Consider the following 21491-nt stretch of genomic DNA (forward strand, 5'->3'; position numbering starts at 1 on the left):
TTTATGTTACACGGTATGGTGAGGTAGCAGGCCTCGCTATGTTTCCTCTTCCTCTTGGCTGCCATTTTCTATTCGTGTGAGCACCAGTACAGTGCACACTATCGTATTCATCCGGATCAGTATGATCTCTGGGAGCCCGACTGGCCATTTCAAAGCAAATTCAACCATACACCAGTGAGACTCACAGTTCACTCTGCCACTTTCCCAGAGGGTACCTGCAGGAGCTGTGCCACTGGACTGCAGCGCCCCCTTGTGTTTCAGAAGAGGATCCTTACTTTGATACACAAAGCCTTATCCTGGTGACCTGTTGCTGCAGCTATTCTTCCATCACAGCCCCACCAAACTCAGTGGTGCCAAAGAACACCGATGGTGATTATCAGCCCTTTCCCGACTGCCCACTTCTGTCCACATCCTCCCTCTCCACACAACTTTACAAATGCCCGTGAAGGGGAGGCGTAAACCTTCTCTGATCTCTGACCAGCACATGTCGGCCAATGCCCCTCCAGCCCAACCTAGATTTCAATCTGTTGTCTTTTTATTTTATTTATTTATTTATGTATTTATATATTTATTTAATGCAGTTTTATATGGGGCAAACTTTACCCAAAGGTGTCATAGCGCTTTACAAAAGAACCAGGTAAGTTACAAGAGGTACACAAGATAGACTAAACACGCTAACAAGTTACATATATACAGTTACAGGTACATAAGATAGGCTGAACACGCTAAAAAGTTACATATATGCAGTTACAACGCTAACAAGTTGCATATGTATATTGTAAAAAACATAAAAGTAGTCAGCGTTAGGTTAGAACAGGAGTTAAATACATATTTACAAAGTTGACCTCAAATGAGTGCCAGGTAAATTACAAAAGGTACACAAGATAGGTTAAACACGCTGACAAATGACATATATAAAGTTCCTGGTACACAAGATAGGCTGATGACGCGAACAAGTCTTATTTCCTCTCATGCACATCCCTCGATCAGTGTCTCTCTGCTCTGTTCCACAGACCTGCGGTTCTATAACCCCAATAAGGGCATCCAGTGCCTCTCACACAACAAACCTCATTTCCAAGAACTAGAACCCCTCACTGTTCTACATCCCGCCTGAGCCGCCAAAGAGCCACAAATGCGTCAACGGACCACTTGTGCATCTCTAGAACATATACACCACACAACTGTGCCAGCTATCTAGGCCACCTGTTCTAGAACCCAACACTGCAGTTGTGTGGTATCAAGCATGACTATTCCCCGACAACAGAGAACCTCTGCTGCTCTAGAACAAGAACTCTACACAATTGTGGCATTAGTAAGGGCTCGAGATCTAGAACCCACAACACCCCTTTATTCTGCTGCTTGTACTGGAGCCCTCCCAACAGACCATACTGCTGCTCCAGATAGATTTCAAACCAGGCACAGCACTGCCAGCACACCAGACCCACCTAAGGCCAATGAGTTATAATGCATTCCTACCTAGTTGTGTTTTCAATTTTATTTTTAGGCCTAGATATATATTACACAGACCGCAATGTTATACTCTGCATGCAGGGTTTATTCCATGACAATTTGACGTGTACTTGTTTCAACAAACAATATTCAACCAAACCTGGAATGAAGGGCTTCAGTTTGTGCAGAATGTTAAAATCACATTGAAGAGACCCCCTGATTAGTAGGAGAGTTAGTTATTTCTCCTTGTAAAGCACTGATCTTCAAACTGTGAAGTGTGCCCCCTGCGGGTGAGTGGCAGTGTAAGAAAGGGCACACCATGCCCGGGGGGCGCATGAGCCAAAAAACAAAGGATCACTGGCTCGCTGGGATTTTATTATTTACCAATGTGGATTTTGAGCAGGCATAACTTACTCTGAAAAAACCTAACATGGAATTATCCTGTTCAGTTACAGTGGTATGTTTATCTCTGACATGTTATGGGTTAACGTTGCTGCAGGCCACTTTTTAAGGAAAGTCGTGCACATTCTTGGGGAAGGTCTCTCCTGCTCTCTGGAGAGGGCTGAAGCAGGGAGCAGAAATGCAGGCTTTAGGGGCGGTAGGGAACCCAGATGAGCTGCAGGAAGGCAACTCAAGATGAAGGTGTAGTGGGTCAATTTATTTAGTTTAAAACCGTATCCTACCGGCAGTAGCAGCATTCCAGCAGCACTGCCAGCATTTCAGAGGCACTAACTGGTGGGAGGTGATTAGGGAGGGTACTGTATTTGGGGAAAAAAGTCACAGGAGTGGCGGGCAGCAATTTAATGTGGGGCCCTGGCAGCTGAGAAGGGCAGGGTCAGTTAGTGAGCAGAGACAGGGAAAAGCTAGGATTGACGCACAGTGGGTGATTGGCGAGAGAAAGTGACCCCTGCCCTTACTTATGTAAAGTAAGTGTTACATACAATCTGTGAGGCATTATCAATTTGCTGTACTGTGATAGCCGTAATTTGACCTTTGCTCTACCACTGCAACAATACATGTCTGAACATGCGTTTATTAGTACAGTTGCTCTACATAAAATGTTTTTGGGCCCCCATTTGTTTATTTTAACTGCATGGTACGCACATTTGAAATAATAGTTACACAGGGACTTTCTGCCTCCTCTGTAAAGTGCTGTCACCTCGTTTGCTTTGGGGTAATTTTTCTTAAGAACATCTGTTGATAAAAGGTAGTGATATGTTCATAGGTGTCTCTGCTCGTGCACGCTCAGCTGCCTTCTGTAAGTGACATGACTTGTTGATGGTGGTGCTGCTGGCACCGCAGACCTGAACATTTGCATTTATTTGGGTAGTCTGTTGATCCCCCGCGATGTGCAGAGTTTACCAGGAATCCTTCAGGGTTTAGTAACAAACACCAGGAGGTTGGGTGGCGGATGGGCATTGTAGCAGTGCAAAAGGATATCTCCACTACAGAGTAACCCTCAGTATGGTCTTGGGGTACATGTCCTAGAGGTGCTAGACCTAGGTGCCCAAGCTGGCACAGAGGTGGATGAGATGGTTTTTGAGGTACTTTTCCATGGTACGCCGGGTGGAAATAGTGTAATGTGGAGAGGGTAGTTGTTGAAATGGAAGAATGTCAAGGAAAGATATGACCTGAATCAGATATCTGTACTGGTTGGTTTAGAGGTAGTCTTAGCGTCTAAGGTTCGTGGGAGTGTAGATGCCGGCATGTAAAGGGAAGGAGGTCTGTGTAAGGTGGGCAATACAGAAGGTGATGTCACGGACACATTCGGATAAGTCTAGAAAACTTACATTGTGATCTGTTGCACCACAAGAGCCAGCCTGGCTGCTGTCTCAAGTGGGAGGAGAGTCTGAGAAGATTAAATAGGTTACGCTGGTAATGGTGAGCACACCTCCAAGATCTTAGGTCATCCTCATGGAAGACCTAGGATGAGACACATGTGATGGTCTAGTTTGCGGAGGACCAGTGTGTTAACCAGCGTCTAGGCATCATTGCAGGATTTGTGAGTGATGAGCAGATGCTGCTGGTGCAGGCGATGAGGTCAAGAGCATCATTTCGGGGTCAACTGAACCTCACGGTCACTTGGGCTGAGAGAATGGATTGGACAAGGAGAAAGATGGGTCAACACAAGATGCTTCTACTAGTCGTGGCACTTTGTCCAAGACATATGACCACTTTGAAAGAGAACTCTTGTGGAAAGACTGCAGTGTAATTAAAGTAGGGAATGGACGAAGTGCTGAATGTGTCTCCCTGAAAAAGCGATGTGGGATCATGAAACACGTCTTGGCCACGATTTGGAAAGAACATTTAATTTGTAAAGCTTAAATTCGACTCACTTCAATTTGTGCTCCTCAAGTGTTTGATGATATGTTGGTTTCTAAAATATATCTGACAGGCGCGTCTGTAAACGCAGAGGATGCAGAAAGCATTGAATTTATATGTTGAACGTACAACTGGCTGTGGGGTTGCGGAACGGGCAGTTTGAGCTAAAACTCGTCTTTTTTCTTTTGCAGTGCGACAGTTCCTTCAGAATGGAGTCAGCCCCAACCTGTACAACGAGGACGGACTCACGGCGCTACATCAGGTCAGGACCAATCATCCTACACCCGTTCCTCTACCTTTCATCCCTCCTGTAGAGTTACTGCTTCAGACTGTTTCATCCTCGTTCTTTTTCCTTATTTTTTTGTAAAGTTCTGATCTCCACCGTTGCACTGATATGCATTTTCTCTTCCCGACTTTGTTTAAATCCATGATTTTCTCTTTTATGCGTCTATTTTTTTCACCATAGCTACTCACTCAACCTCCACTACTCCCCCCACCAGAGAGAGAGAGAGAGAGAGAGAGAGAGAGAGAGAGAGAGAGAGAGAGACACACACACACACACACACACACACACACACACACACACACACACACACACACACACACACACACACACACTCACTCACTCACTCACTCACTCACTCACTCACTCACTCACTCACTCACTCCTGTTCTATTCCGTGTTCTCACCTCCCTTGCATTCATACCTTTCCTACCGGTGAAATGGTCAGCATGGAGAGAGTGTGGCAAGGCTGTTGGGTGGCCGGATGGTCACCTTTGTGCACCAACACACATGTGATTCGTCGTTTGTCGCATCTGCTGGTGTTGGTAGAGATGGCCGTGCCGCTGATATGGCCTCCAGGAACCCTGTGCTAAATGGAAAGTTGGATCCAAGATCAGAGGGGGGCGTAAACATCCTCTCGGGTCACTATAGGTTGTCATCGGTCAGTCTTCCCACCCAATGGTCTTCTTACCTCTGTGGTGCCTTCCTCTGTTGTGGGAAAGCTTGAGGAACGGGACCCCTGTGACGGGGTCACAGAATGGGGTGTGCTGAAAGACCCATGGTCCTGTGGCTTTCTTGAGGCTTGTGGGCACAGACCCCCGGGTAGAACTTGCAGTTGCCCACGTGACACTGGGCCAATGTCCTCATCAGCTCCATGTCTACCAAACCCGATGGCGCTCTGGACTGCCAACATATATCTGTTCATGGCTGCTTTTGTACACACAGTGTTGGAGATGGGTTGGTTAAAGGGCGCGTTGCTGCACCATCTGCACACACACCAGAGGACTAACATGCCTTGAAAGGACGTATAGAGTCAACATCCGTGTGTGGACAGTGGCAGCCCTGGTCCTTGTCCGTTCCCTGCAGATTAACCCTTCATTGGGATCTCCTTAGCTGTGGGGTGACCTTGTCTGCATCCAGTGAGTCAACCAACCCCGCTCTCTGCAATCCACTCTGCTCTCCACGTCCCCCTTCTGAGGGTCCTGAGCTTTTGATATTATGTTACATAATGCTGTGTGATGCTGTGCACAGCTGTGACGTTACCTGGTTCTTCCCTCTGCTGGGGTTCTATATGGACAGCCTTACTTGGAGCTGTTTATTTCTCCTTTCTTTCTGATTTCTTGCTTCTTCCTGCTTCGTTTTCTCTTCCTTCTTCTACTTTCTTTTTTCTTCAAAACATCGTTAAGAAACCAAGGAAATATTCAACCCCAAGTATGTACTTGGGGCTCTCCCTTGTTTAAGATTAGATCTTTACCAAGTGCGCAAAATATTATAATTCCATTGCCCTTTCCCTATCCTCTCTGCTTCGAAGTGGACAAAACATTGGCACATTAATAATTGTTTAATTAAATTGAATACATAAATAAAAACCTAATCTATCACTCAGCTGGATTTAGCTGCAACAAAAAACTTTTGACCTATTTTTTTTTCTTTCCACAGACTCATTGCTTTTTTAAGTATATGTATTTTTTGCATAAAAGATTACAGATTATTGTTAGAAAGTTTTTTTAGCAGAATATTTTATGTAGAACCGATGCTCATATTCATGAAAATACTTGATCGCTTGGTGGATATATCACCCTGGGTCCATCAAGACTGCCCAACCCTGCTCCAGATTGAGCAATCTGAAGACACACGTGTTTAACCCCTTCCGTGCGGGGCACGTTCAGCGGACGTCGCGTGCACTACCTCGGTAGTGCTGCGCACGATCGCTGAACGTTCCGGCCCCAACCGCGCAATAGAACGTTCCGCACCAGCGCGGAACGTTCGACGCAGTGGAGAGGTTAAAGAGCCCGACATGACGAAGAACCCTGGTACCTCTCCCTCTGTACCTGTGACCCTCTGTAGCACTCTGACACCTGTCAGCTAGGTTTGCACTATACAAATACCACATACATACATGTATGTATATCTTCTAATACAATTGATTATTTCTCACAGATAATCTCAATCTCAAGAACATGTCCCACTGCACTGCTCATACCGCAGCAGGACCCGCTGCACTGCACCTGCCGCAGCAGGACCCGCTGCACTGCACCTGCCGCAGCAGGTCCCGCTGCACTGCACATGCCGCAGCAGGTCCCGCTGCACTGCACATGCCGCAGCAGGCCTCTCTGCACTGCACATGCCGCAGCAGGTCCCACTGCACTGCACATGCTGCAGCAGGTCCCGCTGCACTGCTCATGCCGCAGCAGGACCCGCTGCACTGCACCTGCCGCAGCAGGACCCGCTGCACTGCACCTGCCGCAGCAGGTCCCGCTGCACTGCACATGCCGCAGCAGGTCCCGCTGCACTGCACATGCCGCAGCAGGTCCCGCTGCACTGCACATGCCGCAGCAGGCCCCGCTGCACTGCACATGCCGCAGCAGGTCCCGCTGCACTGCACATGCCGCAGCAGGTCCCGCTGCACTGCACATGCCGCAGCAGGTCCCGCTGCACTGCTCATGCCGCAGCAGGTCCCGCTGCACTGCACATGCCGCAGCAGGCCCCGCTGCACTGCACATGCCGCAGCAGGCCCCGCTGCACTGCACATGCCGCAGCAGGCCCCGCTGCACTGCTCATACCGCAGCAGGCCCCGCTGCACTGATCATACCGCAGCAGGCCCCGCTGCACTGCTCATACCGCAGCAGGCCCCGCTGCACTGCTCATACCGCAGCAGGCCCCGCTGCACTGCTCATACCGCAGCAGGTCCCGCTGCACTGCTCATACCGCAGCAGGTCCCGCTGCAATCAGGCCGGCTGGAGTTCTTGAATCCTCAGGCCCTCTTCTTTTTATTTGCTTGGTCAATCTACTCCCCTCCTTTCTTCAACAGAGAACAACGGCTGTGGCTACGGCTTTGACACATCAGGGAACCATTCTTTCCCTTGAAGATTCCTCTTTTTGCTATAAGATCAAGGACAGTGCAGTTCACTTCCAGTAATTGTCCTATTTTACCTCTCATGACAATCATTTTAAAGAGTTTTCTTTCAAGGCAATTCCATAGAAACAACCCTATCACTTTCCAAGTTTCTCCATCTCTCTCGCATTCAAACCCTCTTCTGTCGCCTACTTCTGCTTCAGATACTTACTATCAACCTACTTTTCTCCATATTTTTCTTCTCTTGTTATTTTGGGGGTTTTCTTCTTTCGTTACATATGTTATTTCACACTCCTTGTAAATGTCATGGAGAGCAGCTTTATCTTTCCCTGTCCTCTTTGTGCTGCAGTCGTGGTTTGCGTCTTCTCCGCGTATGCCACATTTTTACCACTGCTTATCGTGTTTTTCAAAATATGCTTAGCATTGATATTGGAATGTTAATTCCCGCTGAGCTGGGGGACTATATTTCTCATGCTGTCTTCATTTCTTCAGGGCCAGAGGGCACTTGCTGCTCTGACAGGTATCACCTGGGCCATGTGCAGACGTTTAGTGATATACACTGATAGCCCTTCTTGTCTTTATTAGCACTAACTCTTCTATCTAAGGCCAGATGTAAGATTATTGTTGCCCAAGGCATGTGGCTACAGTTCAAACCTGTAAGGTCTCTGTAACATACGCTGCTGTTCTTCCTAATCTGAGGGATAGTCCTGCTGTTCTGAATTGACAGCTATGCCATGTTTCATTTTCCCATCCTACACCTCCCAAAAACATGATCCACTATATTACTTAACACCTTCGAGTCTCATGACGATCTCAGCTCGTCATGAGCCACAGTGCTCGTGTGCTCATGACGAGCTGAGCTCGTCATGACAGTTAGAATGCTCGCACGCTGGGCAAATTCCCCTGCTGTGCGAGCGTTCTAAAGAAACGGGTGTGGTCATGATGAGCTGAGCTCGTCATGAGCACACGACCGCCGTGGCTCATGACGAGCTGAGCTCGTCATGAGCACAGGGGCGCTGTGCGCCCCCCCCCCCCCCAGCACAGCAGGGGAATTTGCCCCGCTGTGAAGGGGTAAATAGATGACTTATTTTGAATAGGCTAGAAGGGACAAATTAAAAGCGGTGAAAGCAGTGGAACGTGGAAGTGAAGCAGGATGTTATTTTGGTTTTAAAGATGTTAGGAAGCTGAGACAAATTGCATACCCAGACTATTGGAACTGTTTGTACGACATTAGATCTTGCTTGAGACAGATCATAATTGCTGTTAAAACTGGGGTTCTCTAGTTGGCAGTTGTTTGCACCCTGTCCAAGCTTGCATGTACAGTCAGGCTTATCCTCAGAGGTAATGTGTAAAGTATTTGTGTACACAGACACCCAGTAACACATTGAAAACACCACAAAAGGGACTCCACACCAGTTTAGAAAAGAGGCAATGTTTACCTGATTAAAACAAGACAAAAACGACAAAAATCCCTCATAAACAACTCAAGATATGCATTTTCAAAAGTAAATAAAGTTTTAGTTCTTAGAAATTTATGGTTGTGCTTGACCAGGAAAAAGGAGCTTAAATGTGTAGAAAATCAAAGCCGATGTGTGGCGCAGAGGAGGTTAGGCAGTGAAAAAGCCGGCGATGCGTCAGTTCTTTACTGCTATGCAGGTCGTTGGCATGGTGAAGCTCGGGAACAGTGCGTTGCGCGGAGAAAGTGATGTGTCTATGTAGACAAGGATGCGTTGGTTCCTTAAAGCGGTGCAGAGTTGTTCAGCCGTCCATGTCTGTGGACAATTCATATCACACAGGCGGTGATGCATGGTTTGTGGGCACAACACCCGGTTCCTAACTATGGTGCGGTGGTGCGCCGAAAGTCATGTTGTGCTGTATCAATTTCACAGCATTGCAGTTGCGGCTTCATTGGAGTTGTAGCCATGTGTTCATGGACTTCCGTGAAGTGATGCTCAAGACTTACGCTTTGGTGGTTCTTCGAAGGTGCTGCATCGAAAGGTCAGGGCTTGCGTTGAAAGCCGTAGTCGTTGCATTGAGCAGGGACCACACTTCAGTGCAGGCAGTTGCGATGTGGCAAGTTATGCGATGATGCCCCGAATCCGAATGAAGCTTGAAGACGATGCATTGATTTATCTTCTTGTTGCACCAGAACTTACTTCCAAGGGCCTAGAACTGGAATTGGCACCACTTGGCAGAGCAGGGCTCTCAGCAGACCAGCCCGGGTGCTGGCAGATGAAGTCGTTGATGGCCCTGAGGCTTCCAACAGGAGACAAGGGCAACTCAAGTCCTTGGAGAAAATTGGAAAGCAGGATGTAGAAAGAACAGTCCAGTCCTTACACTCCCAGGACCGGATCAGCAAGAAGCAGGCCAGCAAAGCAAACAGCAAAGTGGCAGTCCCTCCTGACAGTAACGCCAGGAGGGACAGAATGTCATAAATCCAAAAGTGTTCTGAGTATATTGTGTCAGAGGTCCTGTATTTATATTAAATTCAGCCTTTAAAGTAAGTACACTTCAAAGAATTGTCTTTGTAGTGTGCAAGACACTGCCCCACCTTGCCTTGGCCCCACACACACTACAGGGGGTGGAGACTTTTTGTGTGGGCGCAAGCACAGCCCTATTCAGGTGTCAGTGTCAACTCCTTCTACCACTCTAGTTCAGGGAGGCCCATCAGCCGGGTGATGGTCCATCAGGATATGCACGGCATACCGCAGCTCCCTTTGTGTGACTGTCTATAGTGAATGCACAGGAGCCCAACTGTCCCCCTGACCCAGATGTGTATTAGGAGACAGGCAGAGGCACAGAATGGTTAAAGTAAGAAAATGCTCATGTTCTAAAAGTGACCTTTTCATACCTGTAATTTAAAATCCACCTTTATTAAAATGTCTTTTTTAATTGAGGGTCCAGAGACACCAAACTTTAATTTTCAATCTGCTCCCAATCAAAAATTGCACTTAAAAGATGTTTTAAAGCAATCCTCGTGTATACCTGTGGGAGAGATAGGCCTTACTGTAGTGAAAACAAATGTAGCTGTCTTAAACTACCTGGACATGTAAAACACCACTGTACATGTTCTACCTTTAAAATGCACTGCACCCTGCCAATGGGACTGCCTTGGGCCTACGTCAGAGGTGACTTTTATTTCATTAAAAGGGAAGGTTTGGGCTTGGCAAGTGGGTACACATGCCAAGTCGACTTGGCAGTTTAAAACTGCATGCACAGACACTGCAGTGGTAGGTCTGAGACACATTACAGGGCTACTCGTGGGTGGCACAACCAGTGCTGCAAGCCCACTAGTAGCATTTGACTTACAGGCCCTGGGCACACCTGGTGCACTGTACTAGGGACTTACTAGTAAAGCATATAGGCAAATCATGGAGAAACCAAATACCATTACAGTTTAGACAGGGAGAACCTGCACTTTCGCAGTATTCAGCAGTATTAAAGTGCCCAGAGTGATAAAGCCAACAAAAAAGTTCAGACAAATAGGAGGAAGAAGGCGAATAACCTTGCAAACATGGCCAGGTCCAACACTTGTGACAACGGGTTGTTTCTTTTTTATTTTATTTTTAACACTAAAAAGTGGATTTAGCCTTCCCGTTACTTATCATTTCTGTGCTTCATTGTTTCTCTGATTTAGTTGCTTCTCAATGGATAGCACATGTTGGTATCACTTCTTCTTGGCTTTTTGTCCCTTCTATGAAACTCACATGCAGTGTAGATTAATACAAAATTTGTAGTGCTTACCTGCTGCTCACACTGGGATCTGTGATCTTTTAGGGTTAAAATATATATTTTTAAAGGTACACTATTGTGTACAAAAGGCCTTGAAGCTCTCCCATACCATAACATTTGTTCACTTCAGCATCCCTTCTCTTTGCAGCAGCCCTTTTTTGGCTAGTTAAGCAAACATTTCTCTTCTGATGCTTGCTGTAGAGCGTGGACCAATTGATTCAAATCAATCAGTGCCCCTCCGCTGTTCCCAACGCAATTCAAGTACTATTTACAGGGGTGTGGAATTTTTTAAAAACTGTACTTGTCCAAGGGACAAAGGGATACAATAATCTTCTAGCCCTCTAAAGAAATCCACTAGTCCCACGCACTCTATAAAATCAAAAGCTATACAGACTAGCAAGTACTTATTACTAGTCAACTATAAAACCCAAAGTATACATGACCATCTCTGCCTCTTTGCCCTTGCAATCTCTCTTATTATAAAGTATTACCTTCCACACTGTTTTCTTGCTATCAGCAGTAATCATTTGCCTTTCCACTAACTTGCCATAGGGCCCATACCAATTCCACATCATCATAGGGTTCATAACCCGCCTGTTCTCTTTTCTCACAACAAGGGTTTCACACACTTACTGTTAAATTACACCACTCCCTTACTACAAATATACCTTCACACTATATACATTGGAATGGATATCCCTCTCACTACCCATCCCATGACCTTCTCTTCACTCCCTCATCACAGGCTCTCTACCCCTAGCACATTTCACTACAAGTTCTCCTCCCCTCTCATAAGAAGTTTTATTCCATCTCCAGTTTCACCATAGGCTTCATCCCTTCCAAAACCCTCTCTTGTCTACTGTTGCTACCTTGCCTCCACTTATCACAGGCTGCTCAGCCTTCTTTACCCCCTCTGCGATCTCATCTAAGCGCTCTGAGCAACCCTTTTACCTTAACCAGCTCACTTTGCTTCCTGGATTGAGGTGGAGAGAACAGACACCCAAGCTGTGAATTATTGAAAAAATCACCAGGCAATATTCAGTGAGCTATTAACTGGCATCAAGCACCTGCATGTAAACTGCAAGACATGGGTTTAGAACCTTGTTTGTTCTCAATCTGTTACTATAAGGCTGCCAAAAAGTTTTTTGAGCATTATTAATAGACCATTCAGGCAGTGTCATATTTTAAACCCCAACTTTCAATTTCTACCAGCCAAACAATCGTGGCATATAATCCCTACCAGTAAAGACTGTTTATGACACTACACACTTGTATGATTAATAGTCCGTGTATAATGTGTGTGAGATGTAAAGCGCTCTGGCACCTTACAGTGGGATAAGTAGCGCTATGAAAGTATTAAATTAAACAAAGTTAGGAATTGCTATTCATTTTGTCATTCTTATAAATACTCATACGTACTTATACAGCTGAAATTTTTACAGTGCATGCATATGTTACATATAGGAGCTACAGAAAATCTAAAACCAGGCTCCAAATCATAGCTTTTTTTACTTAAGTGATAACAAGCTGTGTGCCTTTGTTTCCCCCATTACTGTGGCATTTAGGTGTTAGGATCTAGATAGCTTCCACCCAGGATTATACTCGAACAGAAAAAGGGATGATGGCACTTTAAATGTTCTCTTAGTTTTGGGCTCGAGCTGGAAGAGAAGATTACTAAAACCCTGGCAGGGCAGCCTCCGTCATTCAGCCTTCTAAGGTCACTGATTATCATCTGATTAAGTAGTGGTAAAGTCTGTTTTTATAGTGCTTGAAAAGAACACGAGTGAAGTGTGAAGCACTATAATATCAACAACAAGTACTGGCTAGTAGGGGAGAACTTGTGAACGACTGAGATATAGCACTAGAATGTGGTGCTAAAAGTTCAGTGAATGTGGTGGGAGGAAGAGACAGGCTGGGCACAAGCAACTGAAGGATTCAAAGCAGATATGTGGGTACTAGAGAACAGCTTGAGGTGGGCATTTATGATTATGGTGTGGCATTAAACAAAGGAGGTATTTAGAGAAAAGGATCCAAATACCTGAGGAAAGTGGGGGAGAGCGCGCAGAGCTGGTCAGACTACTAGCGTTTCGCCCGGGGAGCCTGATCATCCCCATGAGAGTCTAAGCTCGGGCTCAGGGTAAGTGAGCCACATATGGTGAAACACAAATTGTAGCAGCTGATCAGATAGGTTACTTGAACGGGAACAGAAAACAGTGAAGTTAGAAAACTGGGGAAGACAGGGAGAAGGAGGAATGGGAACCTTAGGGGACACAGAGAGTGCATTAACCACCAACAGCGAGCTCCCAGTGAAGAAAGGTCAGTACCACCTCCATTGGGAAACATATGCCTTTTTGGGTTTCGCCTGCCGAAGGCTGCTGCGCAGCCTTTCAGCGCAGGTGAAATCCTATGTCCCCAATAAGCACTTCGGGAACGTCCCCCGGCTCTCATTGGCTAGCTCCATAAATGGAGGCTAGCCATTGAGTGCCGGATCTGTCCGTCAAGGCCGGACCAGATTCGGGGGCGTTCCCGAGATTTTTTCCCAGGGCGGAGTTACGTTTTTTCCTGTTCCCTCCCCTTTCCCGCCGTCCGTGTCCTCTCCCGCCCCCCTCCCGTCGTCCGTGTCCTCTCCCGCCGTCCGTGTCCTCTCCCGCCCCCCTCCCGCCGTCCGTGTCCTCTCCCGCCCCCCTCCCGTCGTCCGTGTCCCCTCCCGCCCCCCTCCCGTCGTCCGTGTTCTCTCACGCCCCCCTCCCGTTCGTGCAACTCGAGTCAGCTGTGCCCATCAGCGAAAACAGGCAAGAGAGAGACTCTGAAGGGTACACGCCCTCACTGCTCTCCCCTCTGCTCAGGAGAAGGCGCCGCTTCTGGATTGGCGAAGAGGGGTTGCTGTTGTCACCAGCCACTAAACGGAAGGCGCCAACGCGGACCCTGTCCCAGGAGGGGACAGCAGATGCGGCGCGGTCGGACCCAAGTCGGCAGTCATGTAAGTTTTCTTTTTTTTTTAAACTTTTCTTTTTAATGCCCCCGGCCTCTCATTCCAGCGCTTCCCCACCAAATCCCCCCCAACCCCTCCGCAGCCATTGTGCTGGATGTTGGGTGCGGACACAAGCAGACGACTGGCCCGGGGTGCTCACACTTCTGGGATGCCCTCCAGAGTCTCCCCCGCAGCACCGCAGGTCCGATCACTCGGGAGCCGCCGGGCCTCACAAGGTCGACCGGGGCACTCCCGCTATCCGCTTTGTCGTCTTATTTTTGGCCAGATAGTTTCATTCGCGAGAGAACCTAGTTTCTGCAAGGGTATCACTTATTTATACAGTTTCTAATACTACTTATTATATGCTCCACATGGCAGCTTCAAGGCGCTTTGATATAGCTCAAAAATCGGCATACAGGCAGAGTCGCTACGACATTAGACACAGTGCACAGCCGAAACCACACAATGCCAGTCTAATGCACAGTTGTCTGGGACACTGCAAGGCTTTCACGGTGGGTTTGTGCTTGCTCGTCCAACGTGGGCTTCAGTGCGCTTTGTAATTGCTATTGGTTGTTGAAGAGGTGGGTTGATAATTCTTAATTTTGTCATCACAGAGTGAGTTTTAGCAAATTCAGATATAGATGTTCATTAATTATAGACTGGTTCCAGCGAATGTACTATGTATTCTAAACACAATCAAGTTACATTTAACTTTACGCTTACGTACACAGCTCAATGGGTGAAATTGACGGGGGTTCTAAAGGTCGATCCTTAGCACAAAAATGACCTCATAGTTTTGATGAGTTGATAATTCGGGTGATATGTGATCATGTGCCTAAATGACTAAAATAACAGGTGTAGTCCAGGATAAATGGATTCTAAAGCCAGCATCCCCGCTTGATCAACAGTGTGATCCTCGGCAAATTTTTTGCCGCCCTGTGCTTCACTTTCTCTGTATAAAAACGGTATAATATTGCGGAGCCAGGGTGCGCCTAGAGCTCAGACCTTTCTAAAAGTGCGCTGGCTCATCATGTGCTCTGTTTTTTGTGCCTTTACAACCTGCTCCCTCTCAAAACCGTGCACATGTTTACAATTCTGTAACATGGCTTCTTTCAAAGAAAATAAGGCACACCCAGAGACACTAGAGCCCTGCTCGATTCAGAGCACATCTCTCTCGCATGCTTTATTTTCCCGTCAGCTACCCATCACAGCACTTAGAAACTAGCGATCTCGCGGTCGGCACTATACTAGTATACCTGACACACGCAGTTGTGTTTTGCAGGGCTGGACAATGAGCCGGGTTGAGAAGCACGTGTTCTACTATCTGCACCCACTCTGTTTCTGCTGCTCTGGTGTCATTTATTTCTTGCAATGTAAAACGTGGCTCGTAATAATACCCCGCCTGTGGGACCAGCTCACAGAAAGAGTGGTGCACACCGGGCTTTTCAAAGTCACTAAACAATCCGTGTACCTCTTCTGTAGTAATCTATACAACCCGTGTGCCTATAGTGATCCGAGAACCAAGGCATCCGTTAACCTCAACACCTTACTTCTGCGTTAACGTAGAAAAAGCACTTCTTCTTAGATATGCATGTATTGTAATACAACACTTACTAAAGTTCTGGATCTGTTACGCCCCTCTCCTCTGTGACCACACACCACTTTCAAAGTGTTTTGTATATCTCAGACTCGTGCTCTTTACCTGCACAGAAGGAGCCCTCCCCTCCCACTGCTGGGCGCGCCTCGGCACAGGGGCACTTGTCACTTAAGCTGCACTCCTTCGCTCTATCCCAGACTTGCGTGCGTCTGTGTGTGTGTGGGGCTCTGTGTGTGTGTGTGTGTGTGGGGCTCTGTGTGTGTGTGTGTGTGTGGGGCTCTGTGTGTGTGTGTGTGTGGGGCTCTGTGTGTGTGGGGGGGGCCAAGGGAGACCATGACCCTGTCCACCTGACAATCTCACAGGTCCACAAAAAGTTGCTTGTGCTTGCTGTCCTTCCCCCCTCGTTGCTTGTGCTTGCTGTCCTGCCCCCTGTTGCTTGTGCTCGCTGTCCTGCCCCCCCTTGCTGTCCTCCCCCCTCGTTGCTTGCGCTTGCTCCCCTGCCCCCCGTTGCTTGTGCTCGCTGTCCTGCCCCCCTTGCTGTCCTGCTGTTGCTTGTGCTTGCTCCCCTGCCCACCGTTGCTCGTGCTTGCTGTCCTCCCCCCTCAGTGCTTGTTCCCCTGTCCCCTGTTGCTTGTGCTCGCTGTCCTGCCCCCCTTGCTGTCCTGCCGTTGCTTGTGCTTGCTCCCCAGCCCCCCCGTTGCTCGTGCTTGCGGCCCCCCCCTCCTCATTGCTTGTGCTTGCTGTCCTGCCCCCTCGTTGCTTGTGCTTGCTCTCCTGCCCTGCTATTGGCATTATAAATGACAATGCCATTTATTTATGTTTTTTTTAAAAAAACATAAATAAAAATAATGTCATGAGCAAAGCCAATAGCTCTAACTTTTGCAAAGGCGAAACCATTGCATTGTAAATGCTTGTTTAAGACAATGTAGTAAAAGAAGGATTGAGCATTTTGAAACGCGCCCAATGTCCCACTCCGTTGCTTGCTGCCTGCCTCTTGGTTGGGATTTTGTTCCCACTAGTTGAGTTTTTTGCGCTTTCGGTAAGTGCCTCCTGGAAGCTCCTGCATTTCATATTTATCAACCTTGACACTGAGCCTACGCAAATGAGACGATCTATTCCCCTGGACAGAAACTGCTTTCCTATGGAAAACGGCATCACAAATGGCAGCATGCATCTTTCTGCACAGTAAATAGAGGAATGTCCCAGCAGTTCCTGGAATCGGGGACTTCAGAACTCTCTACAAGTGCATCAAATATTTCCTGCATTGCTGGTTTTAAGGCTCTCTCGTGTTCACACACAGCTGACTTCAGGGGCTTTTAAGCAGTGAGAAATCTGTATATGTTTATCAAACAAGTACATCTTATATCCGTAACCCTTTATGTAATTGAGGGCGTCCAGTGGCACCACATCCTCTTTGTTCAGCTTCCTTGCCTTCATCTTCAGCTAGCAGGGCTCCTATGACTTCTTACTCTTTTCGAGAATTTGCATACACAGCATTCCTGTACACTCTAAAGGAATTGTAACGCACGACATGCACCTTCCCTGACCCCGCTCACGTAGGCATCTACCACTGCAGGGGAATCCACCCAGCACCACTATTGGCATATCTTTATTGTTTAACTAAGATCGCATGTGCAGCAACGTTTAGCACCCGGAAGCATAACTAATATGGCAGCCGGTGTTCTAACACAGACCTCAGGGCCGGCTTTAGCATTGCTGGCGCCCTGTGTGGCAATGTTTGTTCGCGCCCTCGAGTGACCATCTCCACCACAGATTCCTATTCCCTCACTACCACCAGTTAACAGTGCCCCTCAAATCTCCATAACCAGTCTCTCAGATTTATTTCGTTTTATAGCACCACTCATACCAGTGTGAGGTGTCAGAGCACTTTACATCATACACACATTTAACAGAGACAATCACGCGTGTAAGTCAGTGTATAAGAAACAAGTTACATAAGACGGAGGATTACAAGATGTAAGAGTCACATGTCATCCATACTTTACTGATAGGCAGATATAGTCCTTGGTCTGGAAAAGCACAAATTCAGAATTTAAAACATAACACTAATTGTTAGGGGTTTTCTTCAATAGTAATAATTCATTTCTACCCAAATGAACCTTTTTAGCTAGATCAGGTTAAGGAAAAGCCGGGCAAAAAAAGACATGTAGGTCTAATATAAACCCTGCAGTTTGCATGCAGACCTTTGATGACAGTTAATACCTGATTGTTCTCTATTAGGATTCTAACTTATAAACTGCAAAATAACAAATATCTCTCTGACAATAGCAGTAACCTATTTACCTATTAATATTACATGCACTTTGCAATCTGCATGGCACACATTTTTAGCAGGCATAGTAACCCTCTGAGCTAACTTACGAGTAGTCAAACTTCCACTAGACAAAACTCCTTCTATCTCCAGGAAGAACATTAATCACCGGAGTAATCTTGACATTTTTATTGATATCTGAAAATTACTGGAGGGAAGGAACGAGGCAGCAGGTTTTTAAGCCATAATGTATTTGCAAACAGGGCGCCCTTTCCAAGTCAACGCCCGGTGCGGTGGCACTGATCGCACCACCCTAGAGCCAGCCCTGACGGACCTTACAGATACAGTGAGCAATAACTGTATTTTTTGGCTTTTTGGCAGGGCCAGCTGGGGAGCTCAGAAAGACATGCCAAAAGTTTATTTTTGCAAATGCACTTGCAGGGTTAAATACGCGTGCAGATGCGAAGGGGAGATCATCCCGATGGGGAGATTAAACCAATGGAGGGGAGATTAAAACAACAGCACAAACTTTCTCACAGCTGCAGCCAGGCTTTTAGTTACCGTAATTACCTAAAAAAAGGCGCATTCACTAAGATTGCATATTCCAATCGGATAATAACTGCTTTGTGATTATATTAGAGGCACAAGGGTTAAAGAGAATGTCTACTTGTCCGGAGGACTAAGCAGACAATAAAACTTCTTGTCCGCAACAAGAATCCTCATGTCCAGGGCGTCGGGCGATACAAATTCCCCACCTCTGAGACTATTTGTTCCCTCCCTCTCCTGCTGCTTTCTCAATAGCCCTTTTTTAGGTCGAGGACCGTAAGGCTGCGCTTGCGCAGTCTCCGGTAGGAGATTTAATGATTTCTAGTATGGGGGCTTGAACCCGCATCGCTCCTCCATTGGCTGGCTTCCTAAACGGAGGCCAGCCATTGGAGGAGAAGGGCGTTACTCCTTTGAAGCCCCTTCTCTTTCGGATTTGGGGGCGTGTTTTTTTGCGTTCTTTCGACCTGTGACGTCATCCGTCACTCAGAACGCCAAAAACACGCCCCCGAATCTTAAAATGGCCGTGTGTTGAAAGATGGTGGCGCTACGATGCTTCTAGCCCCCCTCGCCATGCTGAGAGTCTGAGAGGCACCCGCAGAAGGAAACCGGCATCACTGGAGGCCCGCAGCATCAGGGAAGCTGCCGCTGCCTCGGGGAGAGAAGCGCTTCCACGCCACCCGGCTGCAGCCCAGTAAACCACACCAGTGCTGCCCAGATGCGGTATCGCTTTCCATAGCAGAGTTAAAGGCCAGTCTCAGCGCAACATACAGATGCTCCCGTCATCCCGCATGGCAGAGAAAGGAGCCTCGAACGCCCGCATTTCTTCCCGCAGCAGCCGTAAGTAAATATACAGCCCACTGAATTCCTAAACTGCTGTGGCCTACTGAAATTGTTACCGCCCCACCTAGCTGCTACTCGCGGCACCCCGTCCTTGCCTGAGTGCTTGACTCCAAGGAGGCGCCTCGCTATAGATATGGTGGGTGCAATATATATGCCACCCTGCTGCTAGTCCTAAAATATTCAAACGTGACCAACGATTTCACCCCAAGCAGTCAGGCGTACGTTTGGTCCCTGACGTTCACCTACCTGTTTAGCACTGGCGGTGCAAAGAGATGCAGGGAACAACAGTGCAGCAGTTAGAGGTGCAACTGTTACTTACAGCCCTCCCTCCCCCCTCAGGTGAAAGTGTGTACCCAAACATTCGTCCTGAAAGTGCCATTAAATGTACAATATTACGTAGCTCTTGCCAAGTAGTCAGTATCAATCATGATGCAAATGTACGATATGCCTATATTTACATTGCCCCTACGCTGAGCCCCCAAGCTTCTCAGCTCCACGTGTGCGTAGCCAATCCGGTCCAGTGTTCATTGCATTGCATTCTGGGATTTGAAGTCCCGTTCAGCCTATTATACAATCATGACTACAAGCCCCAAAATGTAAAGCAAAAGTGTAGACTGTATAAGCAACCCAAGCATTAACCTCACAAACACGAGTGTTCTCTCCACACTTTGAGTGATTTGTTTGATTGCAAGCAAGATACCGAGGCAATGCTCAGATCTCAAACCCAGTTTTAGCCCTGACTTGACAGCTCAGGTGTTGCTTACCTTATGTGACCAACAGAAAAATAGTTTGAAAAAGCACTGTAGAGAGGGGGCTTTCCCTCCGTCCAAATATTGGTGGACATGAGTACAGCATTCAATTGGGTAGACGTTATGAGGTTCCACCCAAAAGACGGCTTTTATTATTGCCTAGAGAACTCCATAATCTTCATGCCTTACACAAAACACATAACTCACAAAAATGTGTACAGTTGTGTCCAGTCTCAATGAAAATGGGCACTCATACTACACATTTCCACATTGCCTTACACAAAACTCTCTGGGATTATTTAGCATTTTATATAGCTTGGACCTGGCCCGAAGGCATCAGAGCACTTTACAACAGTAGAAGGATATGTGTGGGTGTGTATGTGGCTCTGGGTTTGTATGTGGCTCTGGGTATGTATTGCTCCCCTGCCCCCTGGCTGTGTTTGATCCCCTGCCCCCTAGCTGTGCTTGCTCCCCTGCTCCCTAGCTGTGCTTGCTCCCCTGCTCCCTAGCTGTGCTTGCTCCCCTGCCCCCTGGCTGTGCTTACTCCCCTGCCCCCTGGCTGTGCTTGCTTCCCTGCCCCCATGGCTGTGCTTGCTCCCCTGCCCCCTGGCTGTGCTTGCTTCCCTGCCCCCATGGCTGTGCTTGCTCCCCTGCCCCCTGGCTGTGCTTGCTCCCCTGCCCCCTGGCTGTGCTTGCTCCCCTGCCCCCTCGTTTGCGTGCCCCCTGGCTGTGCTTGCTCTCCTGCCCCCTGGCTGTGCTTGCTCCCCTGCCCCCTGGCTGTGCTTGCTCCCCTGCCCCCTCGTTCTCCTGCCCCCTGGCTCCGCTTGCTCTCCTGCCCCCTCGCTGTGCTTGCTCTCCTGTGTGTGTATGTGGCTCTGGGCGTATGGGTGGCTCTATGTAAATAACTGTGTGGGTGGCTCTGTATGTGTGTGGCTCTGTGTGGGTGTAAATGCAATAGGTCATGCATATGCGAGCGATTAAGCTATTGGCATTGTAAATGACAATGACATTTATTTAACGATTAAGCTATTTGCAATGTAAATGACAATGCTATTTATTTATGATTTTAAAAAATAAAAATAAAAAAATGTCATGAGCAATGCCAATAGCTCTACCTTTAATAATGCCGAGACCATTGCATTGTAAATTCTAGTTTCTCCGGTTATTCCATACAGCGAAGTCAATACAGAAGGGAGCACCACCTGGAAAGTATATTCCTTGTGACAGCACAATGTAAAGGGGACAGGGTATTTTTTATTCACATCCTACATTGAAATTAAGTTCTGAGCTTAACCAAACATGCCCATAAACGCTTTCCACAAATAGCGGTGTGTTTTGTCATTTATTTCTAGATGGGCAGGGCTTCTTGCTGATGAGGAGTTTTTGATCTGGTCTCCTTTCACGCCCTTCCCCTATGTCCTGTCTGTGCTTGTTGCGAAGCGAGAGTACACACACCGTCTCAATCAATTACTGAGGAACAGAGAAAGTTGCAAATGTTTACTTTGGCAACACTAACTGAGGATATGCAGCAGAATGATCAAATAAGGCAAGGAAACGAAAACAGCATGGAGCTGGAGGGGGCAAGTTACGGGGCTACCTGAAACAGCAGAGCCACCATAGCAGGCACTGCTGTTTACCTGTAAGACAATGTCAG

At 47.4% G+C, this 21491-nt stretch overlaps 1 protein-coding gene and 1 pseudogene across 2 annotated transcripts in view; one reads left to right on the forward strand and one right to left on the reverse strand.

The window, feature by feature from the left end:
* The window catches only part of PPP1R16A (protein phosphatase 1 regulatory subunit 16A), a 338867-nt gene that overhangs the window by 182451 nt on the left and 134925 nt on the right, over positions 1–21491 (forward strand). For both annotated transcript variants that reach the window (XM_078686548.1, XM_078686549.1), the window contains exon 2: positions 3963–4033. In XM_078686548.1, the coding sequence (XP_078542674.1) occupies positions 3963–4033 (71 nt within the window). The remainder of the gene's footprint in view (positions 1–3962; positions 4034–21491) is intronic.
* LOC144826806 (protein KTI12 homolog pseudogene) lies at positions 16446–17035 on the reverse strand (annotated as a pseudogene).

Source organism: Lissotriton helveticus, chromosome 4_1, assembly GCF_964261635.1.
Source record: "Lissotriton helveticus chromosome 4_1, aLisHel1.1, whole genome shotgun sequence".
Classification (NCBI taxonomy): Eukaryota; Metazoa; Chordata; class Amphibia; order Caudata; family Salamandridae; genus Lissotriton; species Lissotriton helveticus.